Genomic DNA, 13,480 nt, shown 5'->3' on the forward strand with positions numbered 1-13,480 from the left:
TCACTCACTTGCTGTGAATCTGAGAGTTGGACAATGAATAATAATGACAAAAGAATTGATGCCTTTGAATTGTGGTGTTGGAGAAGAGTACTGAACACCCCATGGACTGCCAAAAGAACAAACAGGTATGTCTTGGAGAAAGTGCAAACAGAGTACTTCTTGGAGGCCTGGATGATAAAGAAGATGAGTAGGCACAGTGACTGCATTGGCTACAATGTGTCAGATTTGATGAGGACGGCACAGGATAGGACAGTGTTAAAATTTGCTGTTCATAGGATCACTATGAGATGTACTGCCCTTGATGGCAACTAACAATTTTTTTCATACTGCTGAAATTTTTCATTGTCAGCCACTTCTTTTGGGTACAGCGACTGTATATTCTTTCCATCAAGCAATCATTATGTAAAAAGGAGAAAAGATTAAAATTGTCAACAGTTTCATCTTACTTGGATCCACAGCCAGCATCCTTAGTATCAGGGGATCGGGAGATGTTACTTAAGCAAATCCACTATCAAGGACCTCTCCAAATTGCTGAGGAGCAAGGATGTCAGTTTGAGGACTAAGGTGTGCCTTATTCAGGCTGTAGTCTTTTCAATCATTTGTGCATTTGACAGCTGGACAGTGAGTAAGGATGACAGGAGAATTGATACCTTTGAACTCTAGTGTTGGAATATCCCATGGACTGTCAAAAGAACAAACAGATATGTCTTAGAGAAAGTATAGAGTGCTTCTTGGAGGCAGGAATGGTAAAGCTTCATCTCACATACGTTGAGTATGTTGTCAGGAGGGATTATTCCTCAGAAAGGAGCATCATGGTTGGAAAAATTGAAGGTCAGCAGAAGGGAGAAACTCAACCAAATGGATTAAAACAGTTCCAACAGTGGGCTCGCATATATCAGAGATGATGAAAATGACACCGAATAGGACAGAATTCAAGTCTGCTGTTCATAGGGTAACTCTGAATTGTGTTTGACTCGGTGACACATACTTGTTTAGTAATTATTGCAGTAAGTAACTGGATTATGTTTGATCTCAGTATTTAGTCTTAAAAGATCATATAGATAAATATAATTCTGTGTTGAGGTTTATTTTTCCATCATCACACTGATGACCATAGTCTAGATTGAGAGTATTTTAGAATAGTGCTTCTATCTGATTAGGCTGGATCTCAACATTGCTTTTTTTACCTAGTTGCAACAAGATAAACAACCGAGAATATAAATCAGTTATGTCACTTTGCCCACTGTTTGCTTTTGCTAATTGTACAGATGTGCTGTTGGACATAGTCCTCAAGCTTCTCCTTACAATGTTCTGTGGTTTTACTTTGAGTTACATCATTTCAGAAAGATAGGAGGTTGAATGTAGCTCACTGCACTACTTCCTATTGTAAATTATTTGCCTTTCATTTTGGGATCCCTGGGCAGCTGGTTGGAAATAAAGCTTTGGCTTCTGATAATCCCAGTACAGCTATGTTATCACCATTATGTATTTGAAGGTAGAATGTTATTTAAAAAGTATGATTGCAGAATATTTAGTTATTTCTTGGCTTTTCTTTTTAGACTAGCTGTTGTAATGCAGTTTATTTGTTAATCTTTGCTTGTTTTCTCAACAAAGTTATTACTTGACTACTAACAAACTTGTGATAGGCTCTTCTTACTAATGTAGTGGGGCTGTATTACATTTTCACATCATCTGCCCGCTAATCTTTTCCACTTCCTCATTTATGTCTGTAACCTGGCAAAATAGTGTCATCACCATATTTCATTATTTTAGATGTTCTCTTTCATCTCTTGTAAGAGAAAAAGAGCTCATTTAGTTGAACTGGCAAAAGATTTGAGAGATGTTAAAATGTGAGGAAATGTACATTTTAGTGAAATATATATATATATGCATTGGAGAAAGTATGTATAATACATTGAAGAAAATATTAACTGCAAAGATTCTCATTAAGCATGTGGCTGTGAAAGACTAGGCCTTGAATCACTGAGGCAAAAAAAGGTGACTGTTCACATGGAAGTCCCTTACGGGTTTGGCATCTGCTGCTTGTATCTATATCCTCATTTCTTTTTTACTGTTTTTTAACCCCACCACATTCTCAGATTTCTGCCAACAATAAATACTGAACTGCCTTTAAACTTATTTTATCCTCCATGATCCAATTCACTTGGTTCCTGTAATATTATAGACTTAAGCATATTAATTTTTCAAGAATCTTGTCTTAATTCTGTGTCTCCCTGTGCATAATATCTAGCTTACATTCATTCCTAATTATTTGGTAATAAAATAATTGCAATTTTAGAATAATCTTGGAATTTTTCATTTAATACATTGTTTTAAAACCACTTGGTAGGATTGTAGAACTTGTTTCACTGAATGGAGTTTTGCATAGAAATTATTACCAGTAAGTCTTTTTTGTTTTCTTTTAAGGTTAGATATTTAGAAATAAACATAATACACTGTTCATTTTTTCTTCATCAAGCCACTTGGAGAATGATGTTGAAAATAAGAAGGCTCAGATTCTGAATCTTCAGCAACATATATCTGCCCTTGAAAAGGACATTAAATGTAATGAAGAACTTCTTAAAAGGTGCCAGATACATTATAAAGAGTTAAAGGTAACATGTACAGACTTTTCTCATTGCTGTCAAACATTTTTGTTAAGATTTTTATATGTATTTATTTAAAGCAGTAGTTCTCAAAATTTTATATTAAGCCCTATTAGATGCTTAAAAGAAGTTTTATTTATGTGAATTATGTCAGTATTGAAGGTGCGCCTGATACAGGCCATGGTCTTTGCAATAACTTGTTATGCATCAGAGAGCTTGACAATGACTAGGGAGGCTAGAAGGAGAATTGATGCCTTTGAGCTGTGGTGATGAAGATGAGTATTGAATGTACCATGGACTGCCAAGAAAACAAACAGGTGCATCCTAGAGAGGGTTAAACCAGGCTACTCCTTGGAGGCAAAGATTCTGGGGCTTCGTCTGACATACTTTGGACATGTTGTAAGGAGAGACAGGTCTTTGGAGAGGGACATCATGCTGGGTAGAGTAGAGGGACAGTGCAGGAGGGGAAGACCCTCTATGAGGTGGATTGATTCAGTGACTGGGGTACTCGGGATGGGTGTATCAGAGGCAGTGAGATTGGCACAGGATAGAGCACAGTTTAGGGCTGTTGTACATAGGGTCGCTATGAGTCACAAACGACTCGACGGCACGTAACAACAACATGTCAGTATTGATTAAAAATGAAAACAAATTTTAGGTATTCTTATAATATCATGATAGTAAACTCTGTTAATATAAATAACTTTAATGATAATGAGTTTAATGAAACTTAATCGGCATTTGTTGGTATTTATATATACCTTTAATATCTGACTTAATTAAAATTCAACTGAATTCTCATTTCACTTTTTTAATGTAGCCTGAAACAATATTACACATAATATATTTATAAAATTCCTGCATACCTGTGAGAAAGTGATAGTAAAATGATAATGTTTTCAGCTTTGTTGTAAAAATTGGTTTGAACTCATAGACCCTTGAATAGGTCTTTAAAAATTCCTAGTAGTCTAAGAGTGTTTGGGTTGCACTTGGAGAATTGCTAGATTAATAGAAAATGCTTCATAAATAATCTTTTATCTATTCAACATTGTCATAGTTTTGAATGCTGATTTGTATTACTTGCATCTCTATTGGATGGCCTGTTTTGGTTCACATAATAATGCTAACATACCCTTTTTATTTTATTCCTAAACTATTCTAAACTATTGGTATCATATACCAATAAAAATTCCATGGTTTAATGTATCCTTTCCAAGCTTTTTGTTTTGTCTTTCATTTTATATCACTAAAAAGTCCATTTTTCTTCCAGATGAAGATAAGAAAACATCTTTCTGAAGTTCGAGAACTTGAAAATATAGAAGAACACCAGTCTGTAGATATCGCCACTTTGGTAGGATGCTTTTCTCTCATTTCAATGTAATGTTAAAGGGTACAACTATGAATGAGATTTACACTCCACCTTTGTTTAAAAAAAAGTATTTTTTATTGAGATTATCTCAAATAGACATCAGGGTGAGTAAGGTAGAAAGTCAGCAGAAGAGAGGAAGCCCCCCTAGTAGTTGGATTAAAACAGTGACTGTGACAGTAGGCTTGAGGGTGATGCAGGACATAGCAAAGTTCCTCTAAGATTTTCTTGGTCATAAGGTTGTTCTAAGGCCTAGTTGACAAGATAGCGCCTAACAACAACATTCTTTAAGATTGTTATCTTTATAGAGAAATTAGATAAAAACTGGTATCATAAAGCTTTTAACATCCCTTCCTTTTTTGTATGCATTTTGCGTACTTAAATAATCTGTGTTAGTGGCATTGTGAACAGTGACCTATCAAATCACATTGTAGAAATTGCAGTTTTCATGCAGGCACTTTCAGTGTGTCTTGTTATTAATGAATAAAGATAACCGTAATATTTTTCAGGAACTTATAGTTGGTCTCTTTATATGGTTTTCTTTTTTTCTCAAGTTAATGAGGTTCATAGTCATTCACTACACACTTGTTATTTTTATTTTGTTGTGTCAGGCATCATTTGATATTTAGCTTAGTGTCTCTGAGTTTTAGTAAATGAAAATAAGATAGTTTTCTTTAAATATTTATTTAATGCCTTTTGTGTAGCAGGCCCCTTAAGTATTAGGAATAAAGCAGTGACCAAAACTAGTAATAAAGTCCTGCTTTGGTTACACTTTGATTGTCATACATTCTTCTAAGTGGTAGCACGGGTCTGTCATTTTGCTGTACAGAGGTAACTTGTGGTTGCTGTGATGCTGAACACTGTGACGCTGATGTGTCAAATGCGATAATGGTTACCTATGGTGGACAGTATTTGGTGGAGATCCCAGATTAACACAAGCTTAGAAGCAGGAGTGGCATCCACTTTTGAAATAACTTGCCTCTGGAAACTCTAATGAACTTGGAGAAATGATGAAAGTTATATAATTGTTTAGGCCTTTTGTTCATAGGGTTGCTATGTGTCGTGTACAACTCGATGGCACTTAACAACAACATGGTGACACTTTTTTAATGAGAAATTTTTTTGCTAAATATCATCCCTTCTTATATTTTGACCTGTTTTCTGTTCGTCCTACTTTTCATCAAGGATATAAAAATGCTAGTATTCTTTGTGTATATCTAGATTTTTAGAATAATGTTATCTATTTTAATGATTAAAAAATTGCCTGGCATTTAATTTCTGCATTTCCTTTTATGCCTTATCTTTCCCCTTGGTTTCTAATTTAAATGTAAGCTTTTTGTTTGATCTAGTTTGCCTATAACCTATAATTCCCTATTTCATGGAATTATATTTGTTACTGTTTTACTATATTATTTAAGTTTTAAATAACCAGTTTTATAAATGTTAACAGGAAGATGAAGCCCAAGAAAATAAAAACAAGATGAAAATGGTTGAGGAAAATATGGAGCAACAAAAAGAAAAGATGGAGAATCTTAAAAGTGTGAAAATAGAGGCAGAGAACAAGTATGATGCAATTAAATTGAAAATAAATCAACTATCAGAGCTAGCAGATCCCCTTAAGGTATATATTGTTGCTGCTTGTGTGTGTGTGTGTGCACGTGCGAATGCATTTATATGTGTAGTTTGCTTGTTGGACATTGCCCTACCAGAATTTATAGTTGAGTGTAACTCTTAACTCCATACGATTAGGGTTTAAAGAATTTTAATAATTAAGTTTTTATCATTAGCTCAAGTAAAATGAAACCTGTCTCATGAACAGGACTGAAAGCAATTACTGAAGAAGATCGAAGACTACATATTTACATCTATATCTTCAAGTATAGATTATACTTCAACATCAGAAACCCAAAAATCCTCAAGAGAAATTGTCAAGTTTTTTTTCCTTTTGTTGGGCTCCACAATCAACAGCCATGGAACACATCAGTCAAGAAATCAAATGACGTATTACATTGGGCAAATGTGTTGCCATGGACCTTTTAAAAAGTGTTAAAAAACAAAAATAAGTATTTTAAAGACTAAGGTTTGCCTGCCCCAAGCCATGGTAGTCATAGTTTATTTCATATGCATAGGAGGTAGAGTGGTATGGTCTTCAGGAAATTACACTGCTAACCCAAATGCCACACCTCTTTTTCAGTTTCTTATCAGAAGAAATAACAGTACTTTCTTATGTAATAACTTACAGTTTCTAAAAACCAGAGGGTCAACTTTGAGTCAGTCCTGACTTGATGGCAGTGAGTTTTTCATTTGCATGTTTAAGTTGCTGAGTGAACAGAAAGACTGAAGAAGAATGGATGCCTTTGAATTGTGGTATTGGTAGAGTATTGAGTGAGTATTAAGTATTCCATAGACTACGAAGAACACAGAAATAAGAACTGGAAGGTGTAGTAAGCATACACCCTACCGACCAGAATAGTAAACTTCAACTCAAGTACTGTGAATATGTTATTAGTAGGGGCTAATCCATGGAAAAGGACATGAGGTTTGGAAAAATAGAGGATCAGTGAAAGAGAGGAAGACTTTTCTATAGATTAATACAGTGATTGGAACCGTGGCCTTAAGTACAGTAGATACTGTGAGGATGGCACAGGATTGGTTAGAGTTTCATTCTGTTGTATATCGGGTTACAAATAGTTGGAGTTAACTTGGTAACATTAAATTCATGTCTTCAGTCGAATAAAGTCACCAGATTGCTATTTCTTTAAAAAGTTGCTTTTGTTATTGTTTAGTGGTTTGAGTTTGTGGGTTTGTTTTGTTTTGTTTCCAGAACCAAGAGTAGGGACATCTTATATGTCTATATGCCTTCTGAACAGGTATGCTTCATTTTTTTGTGATTTTATTTCACAGATCATATTATTTTTCAACAATTGTAAGCAATGCTATGGATGATCCTCAGATTAAGTTTGTTGATGCCATGTGCTCACTTCATGTATTTGTGTTATCTTTTGGTGATTACTACAGTGTTTTAGTTTTTTTCCACTTCAGATTGTTTGAGTTTATTGCCATTGAATTAGAACCAACCAACTCCTAACTGGCCCTTCACCAGGTTTCTGATGCAGTCAGTTAAACAGTAGGAGATTGCCCATGTTCTCCTCAGAATTACTGGTGCATTTGAGCCAGCAGAGAGGCATGGCCATTCAGCTAGCAGCTTAACTCCCTACAGACTACACCACCAGAACTTTCATAATAGAGTACAGTATAATTGTAAACATAACCTTTATATGCATGAGAGACCAAAAAGAATATCATGTGAGTTGCTTTTTTTGTGATACTTTATTATGGAACCAAACCCGCAATATTGCCAAGGTGTTCCTGTACTTCCTTGTTCTCATGGCCTCTTTTCCTTTAATAGCTCAAGGATCATAAAAGCCAATTTGAAGTCAGGTAGTACCCAACTACATTTCAGGGTGAATGAAATTTATTTTCTTTTTAAGTATCTACTTGGTTGAATCGAAAAAGAATTAGGATATTTCTAATGAATTGTAAATTCTTCATTTTGTATACTAACTTAGATGCAGGTAACTCAAATTCTTTATTTTTATGAATAACTTAAAATTACACTAAGTAACAAATTTTCTCTTTATAACTCTGAAAAAGCTTAATGGTATATAGTAAAACGAAAAGTATGTTGGTGACCTAACCTGAAGAAAGTTTAAGTTCCTTGGAAACAAAATGTTTCATATGTGTATGAACTTTAATCATTGTCTTCATTGTCAATTTTTTTTTTGGTAATCATAATTTAAAGAGTTCAGACAATATGAAAGTTAGAAAAGCAATTGTGTATAGAAAACATTTCCCTTTAGAATTGTTTATTATCTCTGTAGTTGCTATTCATATTCCTGGCAAGGTAGTTTAAGACATTTATGATACTTTTTAAAAGAGAAATTATACTGATAAGTTAACTGGTTAAGAAGAATATAAATTTTAAATTTAAAAAATTTGGGAGAAGGTAAAAAGGATTAAGAATATTATTGAGGAAGACAAGTAGTAGTTACTTGAAATAAAAATTTTAAAGACCAGAGAAACTGGTTGTGAAAAGAAAAAAATAAAAAGTATTAAAAGAAATGTTAAAATACCAAGAATAAGGAAGGCAGAATTCAGAACTTAGGAATTAGAGCAGTGAAGTTAAAAGAAAAGTGTTTTGGGTTGGATATTGTTGTTGTTGTTGTTGTTTTAAGTTAATTGAATAAAGAATTAACAGGATAACATAAAATCAAAATGATGAAATGTGCAACAATAATTTTGAGAAATTAAGATTCAGATCATTAATTATTTTTTTCTGGACAACTTAAAAAGCAAAATTGATGAGCGAGAAGTTGTGTAAATTTATTTAGAAATGTTGTTTGTTGTTGTAATGTGCTGTCAAGGCACTTGTGACCCATAGCAACCCTTATGTACAAAAGTCCTGCTCTATCCTGTGCTAACCTCACTGTCTCTGACACCCTTACTCTTGCCACCCCAGTTACTGAATTGATCCATTTCATCGAGAGTCTTCCTCTGCTGCACTGTCCCTCCACTCTCCCAGACATGAAGGACTGGTCCCTCCTTGCAACATGCCCAAAGTATGTCAGGCAAAGCTTCAGAATCCTTGCCTCCAAGGAGCAGCCCAACTTCACCCTCTCCATGACAATCCTATTTATTCTCTTAGCAGACCATGGTATATTCAACATTTTTCTCCAGCACCACAGCTCAAAGGCATCGATTCTCTTTCTATACTCCCTAGTCATTGTCCAACTCTCCTGTGCATAGCATGTAATTTCAAAGACTTTCACACCTTGGTCTCCAGCCTGATGTTGTTGCTCTTCAGTACTCTGGAGAGGTCCCTGACAGCTGACTTTCCCAGTGCAATTCGTCTCTTGATTTCCTGGCTGCTGTTACCAAGAGTGTTGATTGTGGAGCCAAGTAAACTAAAACGGTTAACAATCTCAGTCTCTTCATCTATCAGGATGCTACCAGTCAGCCCAGTGGTGAGAATCTTTGTTTTCTTGATGTTGAGCTTCAATCCATATTGAAGGCTGCAGTCCTTGACCATCTGCAGAAAGAGTTCAGGTCTTCCTCAGTTTCAGCTTGCAGGGTTGTGTCATCTGCATAATGCAGATTGTTGATGCCTCTTCCTCCAATCCTGATGCAATATTCCTGTTCATACAACTGAGCCTCCCGGATAATCTGTTCTCTGTATATAAATTGAAAAGGTATGGAGACAGAATACATCCCTGGCACACCCCCTTCCTGATTTTGAACCATGTAATGTCTCCTTGCTCTGTTCTGATGACTGCCTCTTGGTCCAAGTATAGGCTTCGCATAAGCACAATCAAATGTTCTGGGATTCCCATTCTTCTCAGAGTCAGCCATAACTTGTTGTGAATGATGCAGAGATAGACATTCCTCTGGTACTCTGCTTTCTCCAAGATCCATCTAACATTAGCTATAATATTCCTAGTACCACGACCTCTTCTAAATAGAGCCTGCACATCTGGCAATTCTCTGTTGATGTGTTGCTCCAGTCATATTGGGTAATTTTCACCAGAAACTTGCTTGCATGTGATATTAATGATATTTCCACACTCTTTTGGGTCACCCTCTTTTAGAATGGGAAAAATACCAATCTCTTCCAGTCAGTTGGCCAAGTGGCTGTCTGCCAAATTTCTTGGCACAATTTAGTGAGTATATCCAGAGCAGAATCTTTTTGTTGAACTATGTCAATTGGTATGCCATCAACTCCTGGAGCCTTGGTTTTTTTTGCCAATTCCTTCAGATCAATTTGAGCTTCCTCCTTCATCACCACAGGCTCTTACTCATAAGTTATTTCATGAAATTCTTCTGTGTCAGCCAGTTTCTTCTGGTATAGTAACTCTTTGTACTCCTTCCATCATCATTTAATGCTTCCTGGATCATTCAACACTACCCAAAGCATCCTTAAGTATTGCCACTCATGGCTTGAATTTTTCAACTCCTTCAGCTTAAGAAACACTGAGGCTGAAACAAGTCTTGGAATTATGATTCCAGTAAGTTCAGGAACAAAAGTCTCTTGTAGTATGTAAATGAAATCTAGAGTTAGAACAAATTAGTTAGTAGCCAAGAAGCCATTCCTATTCCTTATCCCATCACAATAGCCCTAATAACAGAAACAAGAGAATTTAACTAACCAAATAATTTTGTTAATGAGGATTGACTATGATCACATATTGGGAGCATCTATTGTTAGGTGTCATCTAGTTGGCTATATTATACCAAACGTATAAATAACAGATGAGAACCTTGCCCTATTCTGTCTCGCCACCATGATCTGCACCATGCTGATGCCAATTGATTCCATAATTGTGTCATTCCATTGTGAAGAGGCTTTTTCTCTCCCTTGCTAATCCTCTCTCTGCTTTCCCTAGCATGATGTCATTTTCCAAGGACTGGCCTTTCCTTACAACATGCCCAAATTATACAAGGTGAAGTTTTACTATCCATGCCTCTAAGAAGCACCCTGGTTGTACTTCCTCCAAGACAAATTTGTTTGTTCTTTTGTCAGTCCATGCCATATCCCATACTTATTTCAAATATTACAATTCAGAGTCATTGATTCTTTTTCAGTCTTCCTTACTCATCGTTCAGTTTTCAGATGGAGAGGAAACAACTGAAAATACCATTGATTGCCAGCAGGGTTACCTTAGTCTTTAGCATCCTTGCTGTATAGCACTTGCAAGCTAAAAGTACTTGTAAGTTCTTGACATCAGACTTATGTTGTTATGTGCTGTCAAGTCACCTGCGACTTATAGCGACCCTATATATAACCGATCTAAACTCTGCTCTATCCTTTGCCAATCTCACTGTCTTCAACACACCTACCCCTGGTTACCCCAGTCACAGAAACAATTCACCTCATAGAGGTTCTTCCTCTTGCCCCTCCACCTTTCCAAGCATAATGTCCTTCTCTAAGCACTGGTCCCTCCTTACAACATGTCCAGAGTATGTCAGATGGAGCTTCAGAATCCTTGCTTCCAAGGAGCAGTATGGTTTAACCCTCCCAAGGATGAACCTGCTTGTTTTCTTGGCAGTCCATGGTATATTCAGTACTCTTCTCCAGCACCACAGCTCAACGGCATCGATTCTCCTTCATTCTCCCTAGTCATTGTCCAGCTCTCTGATGCATAGCAAGTGATTGCAAAGACCATGGCCTGCATCAGGCGCACCTTAGTCTCCAGAGTGACACCATTTCTCTTCAGTACTTTTGAGAGGTCCCTTACGGCAAACTTTGCCAAGAATGTTGACTGTGGAGCCAAGCAAACTAAAGTGGTTAACAATCTCAATCCCTTCACCGTCTATCATGATGTTGCCAGTTGGCCCAGTGGTGAGAATCTTTGTTTTCTTGATACTGAGGCTCAATCCATCCATATTGAAGGCTGCATGCAGTCCTTGACCTTCTGCAGAAAGAGTTTCAGGTCCTCAGTTTCAGCAAGCAGGATTGTGTTATCTGCATAACACAGATTGTTGAATCTTCCTCCAATCCTGATGCCACACTTCTCTTCATACAGCACAGCCTCCTGGATAATCTGTTCTGCATATAGGTTGAAAAGGTATGGAGATAGGACACATCCCTGGTGTACACCCTTCCCAGTTTTGAACCATGCAGTTTCCTTGCTCTGATTTGACAACTGTCTCCTGGTCCATGTATAGGTTTTGCATTAGCACGATAAAGTCTTCTGGGATTCCCATTCTTCTCATAGTCAGCCAGTTTGTTGTGATCCACACAGTCAAACGCCTTGCATAATCAATGAAACACAGACATTCCTCTGCTACTCCTGCTTTCAGCCAAAATCCATCTAACATCAGCTACAATATCCCTAGTACCACAACCCCTTCTAAGCCCAGCCTGGACTTCTGACAGTTCTCTGTTGATATTTTGGATAATCTTCAGCAGAATCTTGATTACCTGTGATATCAATGATATTGTTAGATAATTTCCACGCTGTCGCATCACCTTTCTTTGGAATGGGAACAAATATAGATCTCTTCCAGTTAGTTTTATATTTTATGTCATAATATATTTTTCTGTTTGTTGACTGCTCTTTCCATTCAGTGTTGGTTAAGGCTCCAAGAAGAGCAGAGTTTTTAACAACTTCCTTCTTTGCTTCATCTATCATGATATTGTCTGTTGGACCAGTTTAAAGGATTATTATTTTCTTGATATTTAGATATAACTCATATTAACTGTTCTAGTCTTTCATCAACTTCAGTAAGTGCTTTAAGTCTTCTAACAACTCAGCAACAAAAAGCCAAAGAGAACTTAATAAAAGAACTTAACTATATATATACACACACACACACCCCTACATATATGCACATATAAAATGTTTAACATTTTTAGCCTTTAAAGAAATACATATAAAAAAAAATTTATGGTTCCTCAAAAAGATTAAGCATAGAATTCCCATATGAATGATCTTTTGGGTTAGTAGTAAAGCTTGTTAAGAACAAGAGCTTCCCAATACAACATTAGTGGTGCTTATTTGTGTGGATCTGTTTCTAAGTTCTCTAGTCTGTTCTACATATTCCGATACCAGCTGCTAAATTATGATACAAAAAAAATTATTCCCCTTTTCTCTCAGCTGTGCTAGTTCTTTTGTATTTCTTGCATAAATTTTATAATTGCATAAATTTTATATCAGTGTAGTTCATATCTATCACAAGTCTTGCTGGGAGATAGTGAGAGAATTTATGTCATCACTTTATGCAAGCAAAGCAGTGTCATCTGTGAAATCTAGATCTTCCTCTACACATTCTGATGCAATCCTGATGCACATTCTTCTTCATGTGTAGGCCATCTTGAATTATTTGCTCAGCAGAAGATTGAAAGGTGTGTATCAAGGATCAACCCTGAAAAAACCTATCTGGATTTGAAGTATTCCCTCCTTCTGTTCAAACAATTGCACTTTCATTTTCCATCTTAACAGTGTTTTTTACAATGCAGATTTTAATGACGTCCAGTTAACAAAGTGCCATATAGATTAATTTTTTTAGATCTTGATTCACAAAAGCTTTTTAATTGTGAAGTCTAGTCTACTTTTCCTTTTGTCAGTACTTTCAGTTTAAACCTATTAGTATTTGACAGAGTTGTAAAGGTACTTCTTTGGATAAAAATAGAGCCTTTTCAACTAACTGCTGAAGTAAATAAACATCTAGTTTAGCAAAATCAACCCCAAGTGTCTTAGCTTGTACAACATAACTCAGAATTGGCCACAGACTTGAATTTAAAACACAGATATTCTTTTAGGGGTAAAAAGCAAGAAAAACTTTTGCCGTATTGAAGACTTAGAGAATTCATCTTGAAAGCAAAAAGGAATACATAAATGAGAATGTCATCATCCTGTAATGGAACTAAGCACTTTCTGCAAGAAATTGGTCTTTTTTAATTCTTCACTCCCCATTAAAGTGTACAACTCCATGATTAATCTCCCCTGCC

General features: G+C 36.0%; 1 protein-coding gene across 1 annotated transcript in view; it reads left to right on the top strand.

Moving 5' to 3' along the window:
• SMC6 (structural maintenance of chromosomes 6) overlaps positions 1–13,480 on the top strand; it is an 86,666-nt gene that overhangs the window by 51,531 nt on the left and 21,655 nt on the right. Inside the window, exons 15-17 of the mRNA XM_006880725.1 lie at positions 2,480–2,615; positions 3,877–3,957; positions 5,423–5,593. Of these exons, the coding sequence (XP_006880787.1) occupies positions 2,480–2,615; positions 3,877–3,957; positions 5,423–5,593 (388 nt within the window). The remainder of the gene's footprint in view (positions 1–2,479; positions 2,616–3,876; positions 3,958–5,422; positions 5,594–13,480) is intronic.

This window comes from Elephantulus edwardii, unplaced genomic scaffold (genome assembly GCF_000299155.1).
Source record: "Elephantulus edwardii isolate Elephantulus edwardi_28Jun2011 unplaced genomic scaffold, EleEdw1.0 scaffold00009, whole genome shotgun sequence".
Classification (NCBI taxonomy): Eukaryota; Metazoa; Chordata; class Mammalia; order Macroscelidea; family Macroscelididae; genus Elephantulus; species Elephantulus edwardii.